This window comes from Mytilus californianus, unplaced genomic scaffold (assembly GCF_021869535.1).
Source record: "Mytilus californianus isolate M0D057914Y unplaced genomic scaffold, xbMytCali1.0.p SCAF_2, whole genome shotgun sequence".
Lineage (NCBI taxonomy): Eukaryota > Metazoa > Mollusca > Bivalvia > Mytilida > Mytilidae > Mytilus > Mytilus californianus.
In genome coordinates, this window is record NW_026262668.1 from 123508638 (window position 1) to 123527904 (window position 19267).

Consider the following 19267-nt stretch of genomic DNA (forward strand, 5'->3'; position numbering starts at 1 on the left):
CACAATGGGGAGGTGGAAGTAGGATTTCGAGCAAAACAAGTCAATTTTAAGATTAAAAGCACTCTGTTTACATCCACTAAAATAACTGAGTTAAGCAATAAAACATCAAATGATATAAAAATCTATTTACAGCCTTTAAAATATCAAAGAACAATAAAACCTCTTTACGCCATGAAAAAAGCAGAGCACTAAAATGCAAAAAGGAGCAAATGGAACTTGAAATTATTGAATCGGCGCAAATGAAACAACCAAATCGGCTCAAATGAAAGACTGGAAATTTATAAAATCGGCGCAAATGTCATACGCCCTTGTAATCAGCAAAAATAATCAGCAATACAAAATGTGCAAATAGGTCAACAACACAAAAATTGTTTGTCCACTTTTAAAGAAGTCTTTGCCCTTAAATGACGATTTTCAACCAAATTTTTGTATTTTGGCGAAAAAAACTTTTGTAGAAAGAGAGAAACTGCAAACTGAAAAAATATTATCAGAAAATACATCTTAGTTTTGAATTATATTCCAGTCTTCAATGTTAAAACGGACTTTTTATAGCCTTTAGTTTAGAATGGCCCTGGTTTGAAACGAGTTCTGGGGGCTGATTTTTATCTATTTTGTATGTGTATTAAAAACACAATGCTATATTCATTGTTTTTTAGTTCCTGAAGTTCGTTTTGTAAGTAGTGTTTTCTTGACTGATATTTTTACCATGGTGTTGCTTGTCACTCTTTGGCGTGTTCTTCTTAATTGCCCCCTCCCTTTTTCTGACACCACCGCAATTCGTTTCTTCTTCGTTTTTTTTTATTTCAGTATATCTCTGTCTCGCCCAAAAACTATAACTCATCCCGATTACGATGTCAACTATGTAGTTTATGTGGCCAAAAATTGAACAGAACAATTGCAGATTGCCTTCAACAATGAGCAAAACCAATACAGTATAGTAAGCTATAAAGGGACCAGGGATAACAAAATGTAAAACAATTCAAAAGAGAAAACACTAAAGGCCCGATTTATACCACAATAAATTAAAACAAAACAAAAGTCCTTTATAGCTTGTTGTTCGGTGTGAGCCAAGGCTCCGTGTTGAAGGCCGTGCTTTGACTTATAGTTGTTTACTTTTTGCACATTGTGACTTGGATGGAGAGTTGTCTCATTGGCACTCATACCACATCTTATTATTTATATTAACCCCGCCGCATGTTTGCGCCTGTCCCAGATCAGGAACCTCTGGCCTTTGTTAGTCTTGTAAGTTTTTTTTTTAATTTTGGTTCATTTATATGTTTCGGAGTTGAATGTGGTGTCCATTTCACTGAACTATTATACATTATTGTTTAGGGAACAGCTGAAGCCCGCCTCCGGGTGCGGGATTTTCTCGCTGTGTTAAAGACCTTTTGGTGGCCTTGTGTTGTTTCTGCTCTTTGGTCGGGTTGTTGTCTCTTTGACACATTCCCCGTTTCCATTCTCAATTTTATTTTTGTTGAAAAAACGACACTCTGAATATTGGACCAATTTGGATAATTATTTAGCTGTGTATACCGTGTATCAAATTTCCTTATATATGGAAAATGCCTTGTTGTTGTTGTTGTTGTTGTTGTTGTTGTTGTTGTTGTTGTTGTTGTTGTTGTTGTTGTTGTTGTTGTTGTTGTTGTTGTTGTTGTTGTTGTTGTTGTTGTTGTTGTTGTTGTTGTTGTTGTTGTTGTTGTTGTTGTTGTTGTTGTTGTTGTTGTTGTTGTTGTTGTTGTTGTTGTTGTTGTTGTTGTTGTTGTTGTTGTTGTTGACTAGCATAGACATTAGTCTCTAAGACTTGTTCAATACTATGTTGACCTCCAGATGTCTTTTGGTTTAATATTTGTGTTTGGTTGCTGTCTCATTAATGTACGCTCCACATTTCCTTTTACTTATTTGTTGTTGCTTGTCGTGAATGTGTGCTGAATATATGGAGTTGTAGAGGATATCAATAAAATTAGTTAACGCTTTTCTTCTTTAAATAAAGCAAGAATACACACGCTGAAATGTCTCGCCTGCTTTATTGAACATGATTGTATGTATATATTCTTAAAGATAAAGTTTTACTACACGTATCAGATAATTTAAATAAGAAGATGTGGTCTGAGTGCCGATGAGACAACTATCCATCCAAGTTACAATGTGTAAAAAGTAAACAATTATAGGTCAAAGTACGGCTTTCAACACGGAGCCTTGGCTCACACCAAACAGCAAGCTATAAAGGGTCCCAAAAAGACTAGTGATCACTAGTGTAAAACAATTCAAACAGGAAAACAAACGGTCTAATCCATATAAAAAACTAGAAACGAGAAACACTTATGAACCACACCAACTAACGAAAACCACTGAACAATAGGCTCCTGACTTAGGACAGGTGCATAAAAATGACTTAGATGATCAATGATCTATGACAACGATGTCAAGGTCCGATAAACCAAGACAAACAGACATGCACACCTTACAATCAGTCCATACACCAAATATAGTTGACCTATTCCTTAAAGTATTTGAAAAACGACCACACTTAATATTTACCAATGAACCATGAAATTAGATTAAGGTCAGGTAAAAACCTGCCAGACTGACATGTGCACCTTACAACCATTCCATACACCACATATAGTTGACCTACTGCGTATAGTATTTGAGAAACGGACCTAATCACGTAACTTGAACCTTGATCATTGATCAATGAAATTAGGGCGAGATCATGTGAACTCTGTCTGACGGACTGTAGGTATTGCAAGAAATCCATATACAAAATATAGTTATCATATTACTCATAATAAGTGAGAAATTCACATGACAAAAAAACCTACACATATTTTTAAGAAGTCGCTGAACCACGAAAATGAGGTCAAGGACAATGGACATATGACAGACGGAACCTTCAGGCTCTCCGGGTCTTCTACCCCTGAAATATAAAGCTTTATACAAATAGTTTACACCAACACCCCGAATTGTTATCCCTATGTCTCGTATTCTGCGACTTTCGTCGTAGGTAAGACAAAAAAAAACATCAGCAGCAGCATATTTATTTTTTAATTTCCAGTTGCTTATTCTAAAAAATAATAAAGTTCTAACCGAAATAAGGTAAAAAAAACTAACGTTAAATGGAAAAGTGTTTGTAGTTTCGCAGCTTTTAGAAATGTCTTTGCTATATGATATTTGGTAAGTATTTTTTATTAATTTCCCCGGCATCATCTTAATCAGGTACAGAAATAACTCTTTTATAAAAAAATTGTTGTTTGCCGTAATTCTTTGTATCATTGAGCGTTTTTGTTTTTTTCGTTTTTTTTTTTTGGTGTATGTAGTAATAAGATTTTGCTAATATTTCTGATCAATTGTTCAGTACAGCCTACTTTTCTCAATGTCTATTAGAACTGTGATGTCATTGCAGGATAAAAGATAAGCATGTATTGATATACGGTAGCATATTTTAATAACAAACTATTTTGATAGTTAGAACATGTAAATTTATTCAATATAATATCAAATACTTATAGCAAAATATACAGTTATAAATAAATGTGACTTTGTGACTAGAATTTGTTTGCTGCAAGTTGACAGGCACAACCGTGATATAAGTACATGTAAATATTAAAAATGTATAATTATAACATACATTGTTAAATGAGAAGGCACATAGAAGTGATTTTATATCAAAAATAACACGAGTGATAACAAATAAAAAAATGACAAATGAATTACGAAAATAAGTACAGTTATTGGCAAGTCGACAGCTATAATTTGATGATATAAAGCCAGTGGTTACAACCTTACGGTTTCTTAACAAAATACAAGTGCACACTGTATCGAAGAGTCTGCAACCATTTTCATCTTCTTTTGATATACATGTATGATTCTATTATTTTATAAAAAGATATCTTCTGACATTTCTATGCATCATTTTTACCGAAATTGTTCGAAAATTGTAAAACACGTCACTATTGCGGTCGATCTTGTCAATGAAGTCCATGCAATTAATTTCTCTGTAAACATTCATCTGCTTGCAAAACTCAATGCTTGGAAATGCATGCTATAAAATTGGACGGCTGAAACTTAATAGTGGTTGTCTTTTCAGTCTCCTGGCATGAATGTTAAAGTAAATGTATGAAAGATCTGGATAACAAACTTCACTGATGAAATAAATGAAGTGGTAGTAACTATTATACTACTTAATATTTAAATAAAAATATTAGACGACGTATTTGTCATGTGACTGTTTGTATCTATCACGATGTCTGGTATATCATCCAAGAGGACGTACGAATTGCATTCTGGGACAGCAGTAGAATTGAAAGATGATTGTTGTGTTGTCGGGAGAGTAGCACGTGAAATATTACAACTGAAATTGTCGATAACGTTATCACAGCGCATGTAGTATGAAGACGTAACAGCCTCGTACTGAAGAGATGCGTTTGCCGTTTGGGCTTGCAATGGACTGGTATTTCGCATATTATCAAAACAAATTGGTTGTGATACGCCCTGAGACGGAACAATCGAACTATGAACTGGCGACAACGGATAATGTGACAACGGTTGACCATCATCTAGGTCGTTTGGAATTTGTGGAAATTGCCCGGTCTGAGAACAAATCGGAAATGAATTCGAAAACGAAATGTTGTTGGCATTTGGAGAATTAGGAAAATCGAATGAATTGTTATAGTAAAATTGGTAAGGTTTTCCAAAAGCAGACTCTGGTAGCAGTGTCCTCGGGTTAAGTTGTAGGCAACCAGCAACTAAATTCATCGTATTTTGTGATAAACCTTTCGATAACGATTTGGCAAAAGAAATACTGTCCGGTTTTTGTCCAGTTTTTAAAATTTCAGCTAAGGCACTAATGTAATTTCTGGCAAGTCGAAGGGTTTCTATTTTTGATAGTTTTTGAGTTTTCGAGTAACATGGCACATGTTCACGTAAAATATCCAGAGCATCATTCAGTCCATGCATTCGATTTCTTTCACGCGTGTTCGCTTTCATTCTTCTCAGACGTAGCTTGGCCAATCTGGCTTTTGTCATCTTTTTCTTTTTTGGTCCTCTTTTCTTTGGTGTTTTTTGCTCCGGACTTCCTTCCTTCACTTCATTTTTATGCTTCTTTTTCCTTTGCTTTTCGTGGTCAGATTCGTCATTTTCACTTCCATCATCTACATCAGAAGAATCATCGTCGTTACCTTCCTCTAGCAGACCTGCAACTTCAAGCCTTTCGAGTTCCTCTATCTCTTTCTCTAAATCTGATATGGACTTAACAGGCATGATTTCTAAAATAAAATAAAAATTCATTGTTAACAAGATACTTTCTTTGACATAGTTTACAATATATGGTTGCAACAGTTTATTTGTTACAATGAAAGAAAATAAAAGGTGTGTTAATTTTTTTTCAAGTATGAATGGTTTTATATGTACTTCAGTCAACTGTTCGTAGAGGCGAGGGCAGTCTATAAATATGCAGTTCCTGTTTCTACGCTCTTCTTACGAGTCACAGAAGCTAAGCGTGGACACAAAATTTGTATTTCAATCAGATCGAGGCGATGGTTAATATATTACAGTCATCATTCGTCAAAATTGACTCAAATATTTTATACCATTAGGTCTTTGTGAACAAAGAATAAATTTTCTGTTATTTTCATATTCTGAATAACCTTTACAAAACTTAACACGTTTATCCTGATCATGGCTTGATTTTTTTTCAACTTGTTCCCGAGTGTTGTGTTTTAGATGAAAATGGGATAAAAACTCATATCTATGTATTTTGATAGAATATTAGACTTTCGGTGTTAATCTTAAGTTTTTCAAGAAATATATGGAAAACATCACTCGATGTTTTAATTCTTTCAAATTTATGGATAAAAGAAAGAACACATAAAGTTAGAGACAATAAGTTGAAATAGTAGTATTAAATACATTCTAATAATAAAACATTATTAACAAACGCACACAAAAAAGAATATTATATTAATGGAAAAGGGGTCCAAGCAAGCGTTCATGTAATTATTTGTCTATATAATGATGTTTTCTCCGACTTATGATTGTTTTTATTGTTACGTTGGTGTCTTCTGACTTTTTGTTATAACAGCAATTGATATAAACATGAAATGTGTTAAACTTGATAACACAATATTTAAATGAATTGAAATGAACACTTATGGTCCTACATCCGGTCGATGCTTTATTTTGGTATTGCACAAAGTTGTGCTTTTCTCGTGCTGTTTATGGCTTATTTTCACTAAAACTGTTGGGTGTAAACTGATTGATATTTTAGTCTGGGAAAGCACGGAATATTCATTAGGTGTGTATTTTGTCCTTTTAGTGCTTCGTGTCGATCTGCTGAAGCGATCCCTTTCCAATTGATGTTTTTTATACTGAAATGTTACACCAATGTTCCAAGTGAGGGATGGATTGAACGCTAAAATTGTCTTATTGGCAATTATACTACAACTCTTTATTTTATGAATGACTCGCCGCCGCATATAGCCTTTTTGTCATGAGGCGGCACAAACACCAATCAATCAATAATCTTTATTTTTTACGAACGTATTCGTTGTAATCGCTTAATCGAATATGAAAATAAAGCCTTATTAATGAATTATTTCTGAAGTACAAACTAAAACCTACAGAAAATTAATGAACAAGTATTATTTTCTAAGTTGACCTTTGAAAAAAAATTGATTCCTAGTCATACTTAGTAGTTTTATTCATAGTCATACTAAATATTTTGATTCCTAGTCATACTAAATATTTTGTTTCATAGTCATACTAAGTATTTTGATTCCTAGTCATACTAAGTATTTTGATTCATAGTCATACTTAGTAGTTTTATTCCTAGTCATACTAAGTATTTTGTTTCATAGTCATACTAAATATTTTGTTTCATAGTCATATTAAGTATTTTGATTCATAGTCATACTAAGTATTCATAGTCATACTAAGTATTCATAGTCATACTAAGTATTCATAGTCATACTAAGTATTCATAGTCATATTTAGTGTTTTGGTTCATAGTCATACTTAGTGCTTTGATTCATAGTCATTCTAAGTATTCATAGTCATACTAAGTGTTTTGATTCATAGTCATACTAAGTATTCATAGTCATACTAATTAATTTGATTCATAGTCATACTAAGTATTTTGATTCAATGTGGAAAGAGTTCTTTGTACTAATTCAATTCTTTTCTTTTTGGGGGAATTTGATGATAACATTTGAGTTATTTAACAAATTAAGTCTTTAAAACAAAATAATTAAAAACAAAACCCTTCTCCCTTACGTTAAGTTTTTATTTCAATATCGTTTGATGCATGACAAGGTCTGTTACTTTTTCTTGGATTTCAGTTTAATCAGTGATTAAACGACGATTGTTCATTATTTGACAGATTTTTGTGGAGAAATTTATTCACCGAAAGACATCAAAAATAAAATTAATTGAATGATCATAAATACCCATTTTCTAATTAGCAAGCTCTCAATACCGTGTTTCTTTATTTTGTTCCGGAGATCATTCATCTTTCCGAATACCGTTAACTTTTTATTCAACCATGAATCAATTATCAATCTATAACAGGTCCTATTGAGACTTTCAAAAGAAATTTGACTTCATTAAGACACGGAGCTTTAAATCAAATCATTTCTACGTTTATTGTTAAGCACTTGAGTACGGACCAACACTTCTTTCTGTTTGTTATTCAGAGAGGCCATCTGTTCAGACAGTACCAAATGTGATGTTTGAGCATGCGTAAAGAAGAGTATCGGAAATAACGGTAAATCACGTAGCAATCGTTGTTTACGTAAGGATTCAGAACTGTATTTAATTTTACGCTAAATCCTTTGATAAAATTAAATCTATTTTGACCAAATATGTCAAACAAACACTTGACTATTGTGACAAGGAAGTCAATGACAGTTACAGTTTAAAAACTTTCGTGACATTAACTAAGCTATTATGATGCTGGTTACGGTGGCACTGTACACTTCAGTTTCTAGTTTATATATTTAGTTATAATTATCATGCATCTTTAGATAAAGCCGTTAGAAAGAGTTTTGTATAAAAAAAAAAGAATAGCCCCACTTAATCCTTAAGTTACTTTAAAAGTTACTTAAAATAAAACGCCGGGCAAATCATCGGAAATGTGCCAGTGCAGGTAAAGAACGCCGGAATATTTGATTATTATTGAACAATTTTTGAATTTTTGCATGTTTATAAGAAATTAATATATTGTTTGGAGTAGTAGAGAAAATGATACTACGGCAAAAATATATAGTCGTATTTCCTGTCTCCATACATACCCTAAATTTCCATGACTATCCTAACACGTTTATAATATTTTACATAGATTATACCTACATGTATATATAACAATGTTCAGGACTTTAACGGTGGTTAATAAAAAAATGTATTGACGGTTTTTAACACCAAAAATCCAATAAAATTATCTATCTATCTTTCTATAGTTATACCCTATTTCTTTCTGCCATTTGAAAGGAAACAAGTAATACTTCTGTTTAGCCTGACTCCAAGGCAAGGCCGACTGTTACTAATTTTATTCATATAGCACACGAATTAAATCTATTTTGACACATATACTTTACAGGCACTTCGAATGCTATGCATATAATTTTTTTGGTAAATGTTTAGAATAATAAAACATACTATTAAAATTTCTTCAGTTAAAACATTGACCTAGATTTAAGTTAATGTTATAAAGACCTCAGTACATGTTACAAAAACTTGGGACAATTGTATTGGGCAAAAACAGGTAAGATCGAAACTCTCCCTTCTTGGTGATTTTGATTCCCAGTCATAATAAGCATTATGAAACAATGTAAAAAATATTTATTGACCATCCCATGTAACACGTGTGCGAGATATTATATTCCTTCAGAACGGGTGGTCGTTCTTTGTGGTTAGGTGTTGTGATATTTAGTAATTGATTCCAATAAAAGGTTAACTTCACTTCCTTCCGAAGTTTAGTAGACACATTATATTATATTTGTAGCTAACCTATTCTTAAATTTTTTTGAATGGATTGTAACACGTGACTTACACGCGACGTCGCGTGTCAAAGTAATAAACATTACAAATAGCAATTTTGACGCCTGCTGAATGGCATGTTTTCCCGAAAGATAGATAACGGAAGGACAATTTTGTCAAACAAGTCCACTTAATGTCAACAAATATTTTGCATCAAATAGCTTATCCTTTACATTTTGCAGATTAATAAACTCCTTTGAATTGCAAACATGCCTAATCAAGTGAACGGTTGACTGATGGCACGCGACAAACGATTTAAGAAAACCGTTTTCATATGTTTAAATATGTCTTTTACAATAGATAATGAAAGATTTTATTTCTTAAAGTGACATATCTGGTAATGCTTGACTGCATTCGAATAACACAAAGGTCAAAATCTCTTAAATATAACGCAGTTGTAAAAATGACCGATCCGTTATTGAAATACAAACTGTCACTTGTTTTTCAATGAGGGGGTAAAAAAAAGGGAAGTACAGGCGTGAAGAAAAATGAATCATAGTTACTATTATAAAGAATATAAATCATAGTTACACTCATAAAGAATATAGATCATATGTTAGTTACAATCATAAAGAATATAGATCATGGTTACACTCATCAATTGTCTAAGAATATAATTTAAATCTATTTGACTTGAACTGCATAGTAGCAATACCTCGGACTCGCTTGGCGTTATTCATAAGAAAAGAAAAGAAAAAAAATTGACATGAAGTAATGTTAATTAAATTACATATTCCATCATAAAATATGACAGTTGCAATAGAAAATTACATGAAAGAAAATACAAATTAAAAACTTTGGGAAAAAGAGAGGAATTATGCCAAGTTAAAAAACAACAATATATATTTGTAGACCCGTCACCGTATGATGTTTCTGGGTTAAATCTGTTTCAAGGAATGCTCCTTTTATCAATTTCCTATTAAATTTGTTAAAGTATTGGGATACACTATATTTATATGAATAATAGGAATATGTGTATATTTGAAGTTAACCAATATAATTTGACTGAATGTTGGACTACTGAAAACCAATTATAAATAAAACTAATCATCAAAACAGTAATCGTGTTTCACAATTATTTGGTTACCATTGTAACAGAATGTTCACCAGTTATTTTTACATCGACATATGTGACTTTTTTCAAGATGAACAGAAAAGTAGGCAAGTCTGCTGCGCGTGAAGTTACGTCATAAAACGAGAGAATGATTTGATGAGGATGTTGATTTTTATAAATTGTCCCATCTGTTCATTTTTGTCAACAAACAACATTTATAACAGGCGCTTCAACCGAAAATGAATTATAAAATGATGGAGGAATTAGATTTTATAATTATTATATAGAATTAACCATTTGATATTAAAATTGAGTAGGGTGATTACAACTGCTATGAATTTAAATGACAAAGAGCAGGTAGTACACACTATAAATCAATTCCTGCTCAGGAGAAATGTTTTCCCATATGTCAGATAATTTGTCGGTTTATAGAGAAATAACCTTTATTAATACGATTTACGCTAATATTGAACGATATTTGGTAAAATATATCAATATATCACATTACATTCAGAGTAACATTATGTTATCCATACCGAGCAAAACATAAGATGAATGTAAATACTGGGAAATTGTCTATTTACTGCTCTATTATGTCGAAATACATTGTAATTTATATTTAATTTTAAGAGGAAATAAGATCAAATATCCATAGATCGACAGTTTTTTTGGGGTTATGGATGTCCGTCACTGAAAATGTAACAAATATCATGTTAACTTTGCAATTTTTCTATCACATGAAGGATGGAAATACCCAGAGTGCAATCGGAAGACACAACGGCAATGTGAAGCCAGAATATCATTTCGAATTGATAGACATTAATAAATGTTGAAAAATACTGTAGGCATATTATTTATACTCTTCCATGTTGAAATTATACTAGCGGTTACATCGACTGCCACATTTTGAAAATGGGAGTGAAAAAAAGTTATGGTAAAATTGGCAACTTCTCTGATTAAATAGTAAATGAAACGATCACAACATAGACTTTATACATCATATGAAGGATTGATTTAGAATTTTTGCATGTTAAGTGCAGGCATTTTGGGTTTGAGTTATAACTGATTGACTGCTGGGTACTATAACGCTCAGTGGCAAATATTTCAGCCCATAACCAAGACGAGAGCAAACAAATAATATACGAATGGACAGTCTAGAAATGGGTAAGATCGTGGGAATCGATCACAAGCGGGACTGTTAACATGGATGAATTGTATCGGGTCTGAATGTTGATTTACAACAAGATATCTAAAGACCCTCTGAACTGTCGAGATTCTTTCAGCTATAAGGAAAGCTTTGTATTCTCCTCCTACTACTTAGATTAATAATTTCATACAGACAGAACATGACTTCGTATATATAAAAGAATGAAAACACGGCCATTACAGGAAGTAAAACGTTATAAAAAAAAACATATCACACCAGTGAAATTTCACGTTCACATTTTATTTTTAAAAAAGAAGACCAGGTATAGTACAACCCTGAATGTCCCGTACAGTCAAATAAATGAACACCCTTTTCCAACATTGGTACACAGCTGGTCATGAGACTAGATAGCCATACTTCTACACCAAAGCAAACCATTTGGGTACGTCTGAAATTTCTGAAAATAATGTTATTTAAGTTTGGTTTTTTCTTTGAGGGGCGATTATTTGTAAAGTATTGACCAATGCTCATCACAATTACCAATGATGGTTCATATTCAATACATCTATGTTCTTGCTTTTTTTTTTCTTTGTTAAAACTTCTATTATATTATCAGAAGCGAAAGTTTTTTTTCTCCATGAGAATATCCTCGAGGGATAGATCAGGAACGGGAAAGGATAAAAGGATTGAATTAAAACGATATCATTGGCAAATGGTTCCTTTGTTTGTATCGATGGACGATCTCTATCAATGAACCTCCAGGGGTATTCAGAAAATATTTTGGACTTTGATAATAAATACAATTAATATCCATAAACCAGAGAAAAACTGGAAATTTAACACTTAGTAATGGTAAAATTATCATTGACTATCTTAATATTGTTAAAGGTCCTAGGAGAGATGAATCAACTATTGAGTCATAGCGATGACCTTTTTTCTTCATCATTTTTATTAGCTGGCCAGAATGCATTATTCTTCTAAAGTTCATAAAGACTTTTTCTCTACATTAATTCTTAATCGAGATGATCTCAGTTGTACATGTTTAACCATAAGAAAAATGAGTCATTTGATGAAAGTTACCTTGTAAATGAATATGTTTCAGGGTGGATCATGGGTATATAACCGACAAATAAATCTCAGTGGACTTTCACGTTATACATTTTTAACGAGTTTGTCTTTTGAACTGGCATTTATTTACAAATAATGTGTATTTTCCTATCATTAAATTATTTTAATCAACTTTTTGCAAGAGTTGATTGATAGGTTACTGGTATCCATACAAGAACAAGTTTGTTCCTATTACGATAACAAACCTGCTTCAAAAAATTTCAAGACACAAATTTCTGGATAAAAGTCATCCATTGTTATCTATTAGGTAATTATTTAACATGATATACGTGTTATTTACATTTTTTGGGGCATTAATTTGATATTTTGAATAATAACAGGCAGAATTAAATTAACATCTTAATGAAAGGCACAATCTATATTTTCGTCATTCTTTGCGTGCTTAAATCTTTCAACTGTAATTGTATAACGCTTAATTATTAGACCTTCGAGATTTTAAAGTAATTTAGACTTGTTTCGAATTACAACCTTAAGATAAAATAACTGACATTTGACTGATTAAAATGTAAAATATTAACAAAAATTGACTTATTTACAATAAAAATCGGACATTGATCAAAGAAGTGAAGCCCGACTCTACGTGACAATTGGTATTATTGTATCAATAATTAATTACAGGTGCTTGTCTAATTCTAATCTCGTAGACACGAGACTGAACATCTTCTGTCCTGGAGGCACCAGAGGACATAGGTGTTAATCCAAGCATCTGCTTTGATAACATCTTTGAATTTTTATAAATCTCATAATACAAACAATACCAAATGTCAGGGATGTTGTTTATTTGGTTGGATGACCATAAAAATGACTACAGTTATACAGGACATTATCGGAAAGGAAATAAAATGACCAATAAATCAAGAATACAGAGCTATGGAGAATTAGTCTTAATTATCCCAATCTTTTTCGTCCTGCAATAAATTAACATTAAAAGGTCGTAATAATATGCGTCTACAATGGTAGAGAAAATGAAAATTTTAAACTAGGGACTACATATTAAGTTGTATTGGTAACAGACATACATGTATATATTTACAGTAAAAATGTGTTCGTGCGAACGGGTGGTCAGATTACTTTAAAACTACAAAGCCTAATTATTTAACCGTCCATAATGCTAACGCATGGCCAGTTAACTATGGAACTTAATGAGCTAATTGTCCATCGAATGTGTATAACAATGTTCTTACAGATTTTCATGCCAATCTATGTAAAACTGTTCAATATTGTATTTGATACTGGAAAAGTGCCTGAACTTTGGCTTGTTGGTAATTTTATACCTTTTTATAAAAACAAAGGTGACCAATCAGATCCTCAAAACTACAGACCAATAACTATATTAAGCTGTATGGGTAGACTTTTCACGTCAAATTTGAATTTAAGACTTAGTAAATTTTTTGAAGAATATTTGTTGTTAAAGAAAACCAGTTTGGTTTCAGAAAGGGCTATTCACTATAGACAGCATATTTACTCTGCATATTTCATTTGAACTACTGAGACAAAAAAAGAAAAAACTTTTTTGTGCTTTTATTGATTTTGCTAAAGCATTCGATACAGTTTGGAGATCTGGTCTTTGGTCAAAACTCATTTTACATACAGTGAATGAGATGTATAATACTTTATTATATACTTAGTAGTAAATACAGATAAATTGTATGTGTAATACAATCATTGGCAAGCGTGCTGTATCAGCCACCCGTGATGATATCGATATCAGCACGGTTGCAAAGGCTTTATCACACCTTTAATCTGTATGACGTCACGTCATCGATTGCAGTCACTGTTGCAAACTCTAATCTGTATGACGTCATGTCAAACCTATTATCTGTATGACGTCATTTCAAACCTCCTTATCTGTATGACGTCATGTCACATAAAAAGCATCTACGTGAGGTATATGTATATAATAAAGTGTATATGATATGGCTTTTTCAATATCACACACCGTATCAACCCTCAACCAATATAATCCCTCGAGCAGAGCTCTTGGGATTATATTGGTGCCTCGGGTTGATACGGATGTGATATTGAAAAAGCCATATGATATTCTCTATATATTTAATATGTATAAAAATGTCAAATCACGAATTTTCAGTGATGGTGAATATTCAGATTACTTTCCATGTAATGTGGGTGTAAGACAGGGAGAAAATTTATCTCCTATACTTTTCTCTATTTATTTAAATGATTTGGAAAGCTTTTTTCAGAACAAAAATATGAAAGGTTTGAAATCTTTATCAGATCAAATAGAGAACGAGCTAAATATGTATTTAAAACTGTGTGTTGTATTGTACGTCGACGACACTGTATTTATGTCAGAAACACAAGCAGATCTACAAAAACAATTAGACGCTTTAAAGGAGTATTGTGATACATGGAAATTGAAAGTCAATGTCCCAAAAAGCAAAATAGTAATTTTTTCTAAAGGTAGACCACTACAAAATGTTATTTTTGAATATTCTCATATTGAGTTAGATATTGTTGGTTACATATCTTGGCGTATTAATTTCTAGAACAGGAAGTTTCACAAAAGCAAAAAAGGCACAACCCGAGAAAGCAACAAGGGCTATGTACGATATTCTAAAAAAGGGGAGATTACATAATTTAAACATTAAATGTCAACTAGAATTATTTGACAAAGTAGTAAAGCCAATATTATTGTACGGGTGTGAAGTCTGGGGAATGGGTAACACCTCTGTTAGAACGTGTTCATCTAAAATTTTGTAAACTACTGCTTAATCTTAAAAAATCCACTCCTGATTACATGATATATCGGGAACTTGGCCGCTTCCCACTGGATATTTTTTATTAAATTGCGTACTATTAATTATTGGGCAAAGCTTGTAACTGGAGAAGAAAAGAAACTTCCTGTTATTCTATACAATCTTGTTACTGGTAGTTTTTATGGAAATATAGCTTGGTGTAAGAATGTAAAATCTGTGCTTGATAATTGTGGACTATCAAATATATGAAACACTAAATATTTTATAAGTAAAAACTGGTTGTACAATACTGTTAAATTAAGATTACCTGACCAGTTCAGACAGACATGGTATGCTACTCTACAGAATTCTCCAAAAGCTCTAAATTATAAATTATTCAAAAATAGTATAAATTTCGAAACCTACTTTGATATTTTAGATGACAAAAATATTGCTTCTTTTTGTAGATTTAGAACTTTGAACACAAAAATTCATATCGAAATTGGTAGATGGCAAAATATCCAGAGAGAAAATCGTATTTGTACTTAGTGTAATTCCGGTGATATTGGCGACGAGTTCCATTATATTTTAGAATGTTCGGCAATAAACGAATGTAGACAAATGCTACTAAAGAATCATCTTGTAAACAGACCAAATATTTTTTTAAATTTCAAGGTGTCTAATGAATAGAAACAACCCGTCTGAATTAAACAAGCTGTGCAAGTTTATAGGAATAATGATTAAATGCCTAGAATCTCCTGGGTAACCACTTTATGTCTCTACTTTACATTTGTATTTAAAATTTATACTATGTATGTTAATTTATTTGTATATGTCTCTATACCATTGTACTTTGGTTTACGAGAATAAAGATATATATATATATAAAGGACACCATAATGTATAACCGTTCTGTAATCCATCTCACAGAGGACACCATAAATGTATAACCGTTGTGTAATCCATCTTACAGAGGACACCATAATGTATAACCGTTGTGTAATCCATCTAACAGAGGACGCCATAATGTAAAACTATTGTGTAATCCATCTTACAGAGGACACCATAATGTAAAACTATTGTTAATCTATAAAAATCCGTTACTTTGCAGAAATTTAACAATATTGGCGTTTATCATTAGGAAGCATCTGCGGAATTTTCTGCATTTCAAAATTATATTTTTTTTTTCTTAATTTTTCTACATTTTATACATTACTTTTCAAGAGTAAACATTTTGAATGCAGACAGTGTACAACTCATAATTGGATCGACATACTGGACGTTTGCGTTTGATGTTTCGGGAGGGTTTTTATCCACTTGTGAATACTACTAGTATATTGAAAGCTTTCAGAGAAACCAAAAAGACGCGTCTTTAATTTCTCATAAAGTATGTAACTCAACACATTCGTAAAATGGGATATAGGCTTATAATTTATTGCGGGGAAAGGGGGGGGTCAGAAAGGGGGAACATATTAGAACTATTTATGATTAAATTAAAGGTCATAACTTTTAGTTAGCAGTTAACTGGATGCCCGTGACATTCAACTTCTTGAAAAATTGGTATATTCTTAGTGGTGAATCTAGCAAACATTTAGTTTCCTATAAGCTAGTTTATTTTTTAAAAGTTGTTGCCTTTCACCTTTTAAATGAAAAAAACAAGCCGTATTTTTTATTCAGTTAGGCACTCATTCCCACACTGCTTAATGCGCAGAGAAATCGTCGATATGTGTGTGCAGTCAAAATTAAAAATAAAATTACTATTCCTAAATGTGTATATAGTTTTCAAATTCTTAATATTAAAGAATTTATACTTATATAAGAATGCATGGTGTGTAACACTGTTTAGTATAATAAGAATCGTTAAACACAAATAATGCATATTATTTTATAAAGCTAGGTCCCAGTTATAAAGTACTAGTAAGCGGAATATTTGGAAAAGATATATCTAAGAAAAATCTAATTATAAAGCAAATGCAGAGAGCTCTAAAGCATATAAAATAACACAAAAAAAGGTGTTCCATTATTGTTGGACTTGGAAAAGAATCATATATATACCAAATAGTGTTACAATATATTAGCTGACTACTTTTAAGCATTCTTTCTTGTGTGACTGTTGTCAATTGAATCTGTCCCTTGAAGGCCCATTGACATGAATGGCTGGAGAAAAGATGCATATAAAGAATTATAATTTTAAATTTATGCAAGATTAGCTCAAATATATTTCATCAAAATGACCCAACGAAAGCCATACATCTGCCTCCTATAGTATTTGTTTAACATAGAGTCTAAAGTAGTCATCTGCTTAAGCCAGACGGTCAGCATGTGTAAACGATCATAAACTCCGGTTATGGTCATTTCGTCTGATGTTAAGGCTTTCTAATAAATGCCTTCAGACCGATAATTATTGATATCATAAGTCCAATAATTATGGTCGTAAAATTTCAATTACTTGATTAATTATAATATATTGTTGAATATAATTACAATGATTTTAATATTTTTTTTCCGGGTTGTTAATTTTTGATTGTCAATTTAAAATATTAGTTTGAAACAACTATTTATTATAATCTAAAAGTATAGTCATCGTAGTAAATTAAGTTATGTTAATAATATATTTCGTTTTTTAACTTTACATATACCAATTTTATTTTAAATAGTATTTCGTATTTGTATATTTGTCTCAAGAGATAATAATAATCATGTTTATTAAAATTTTAATTCCCATATATATAAAACCCAAAAAAACAAAAAATGTCCTGTTTATCTATATCCATCTAAAGTTTTATGTGCAAATTGACTTTTTTGTTTTGTTTTTCATTCTTTTTACTAATATATATATATATAATATATATTATATTATTTTATTTTATTTGTTTTTTCTTATTTGCTTTTTAGACGAAAAGATTTAATTCAAAATATCTGTGAAAAATCAAGTATAATAAAAGGTGAGTTAGTTAATGTGATTGATGCCCATTTATACGGATATAAGAAAATTACTTACATTTGCTAATTTCTTTTTCTGACTTCGTGCTTTCCTTATCAGTAACGATGATGCATTTTTAAATCCAATTTCTTGGGGAAATACCACTCATTCTTCACTCTCCTACGAAAAGGTGCTTTCCTTTAGTTCCTTTGGATCTGCTACTTTTATCCCATATGTCAACTTTTGCAGTTTATATCTCTCCGCTAACGACACTAATTATTATGCAAATATACATACCACTTCACGAATAGCAATACCCGACCGCAGTACGACCTACGCCATCTGTCTTAAAAACTTCTACCGTTATTCCTCTGCGCTGATTGGCTAATCATATGGGTTCGGACAAATCAAATTGTTTCATACAAAGCAAAAATTCAATACACCACTACACCTCTTACGGGAAAAAATAGAAATTTACGGAAAACAAGATCTCGTTTTTAAGTTTAAGACCATAAAAAATAGAAAAGACGAAAATACAACATAGAATATAATCTGCAGTTTTAGTACCGCTTGATGAGTTTATGTATCACTTCACCTTTATTGATAAGTTCTGTAGCGAAGTGGACATTTGACAATTGATTACAGTCGTCTTGTGCAGTAAGTGTTTTCCGCAACTTATCTTTAAGTTGGCACGCGCCACAGTGTTGTATCCCGGGATACAGGATTATAACTTCTTGGATACAAATGTAATTAGAGTGTTTTAAAAGTTTGATTCCGTGTATTGCACCTAGTTATCTAATTTATTATGGTCATTTTACGATCTGGATCGAACAAAAAAGATAAAATATTTTCAAAGCGCTGATTTTGAGGGCTTTTATGCCAATAGTTGTATTAAATTAATGAAGGTTTTTATCACTACTATATGTTTCACCAACGTGGGAGACTATAATTTAAGCTATTCCCAGCATAGTGACGTCGATGTTTATTATTTAAAAATTGCAGGATTATGTTATCTGCTGCATCGCAAAATATTGCCATCTCCTAAATGTTTATTTATCTATATCAAATTCAAATTTTGCGCAAAAGGCAATACGATTGAAAAAAAACACTAATTTAAATAATAATTCTATGTACAAGAAAAAAAAGCAAGGCATGAAAAACAAAAATGTGTGGATATGTGATACGATTGCTAATGAGACTATATCCATAAACACCAAAGATAAACTATGTGAACAATTACTGGTTATCGTACGGCCTTCAACAATGAGCAATACTATATATACCTATAA

General features: G+C 31.7%; 1 protein-coding gene across 1 annotated transcript; it reads right to left on the reverse strand.

Moving 5' to 3' along the window:
* Window positions 1-3446: 3446 nt before the first annotated feature.
* Window positions 3447-18278, reverse strand: LOC127730880 (neurogenic differentiation factor 6-A-like). Its single transcript, XM_052239483.1, has 2 exons — window positions 18057-18278; window positions 3447-5264 (listed from the first exon to the last, which is right to left on the reverse strand). Exon 2 carries the CDS (start codon window positions 5257-5259, stop codon window positions 4189-4191), a length of 1071 nt encoding a protein of 356 aa, XP_052095443.1. The 5' UTR covers window positions 5260-5264; window positions 18057-18278; the 3' UTR covers window positions 3447-4188.
* Between the last annotated feature and the right edge of the window lie 989 nt (window positions 18279-19267).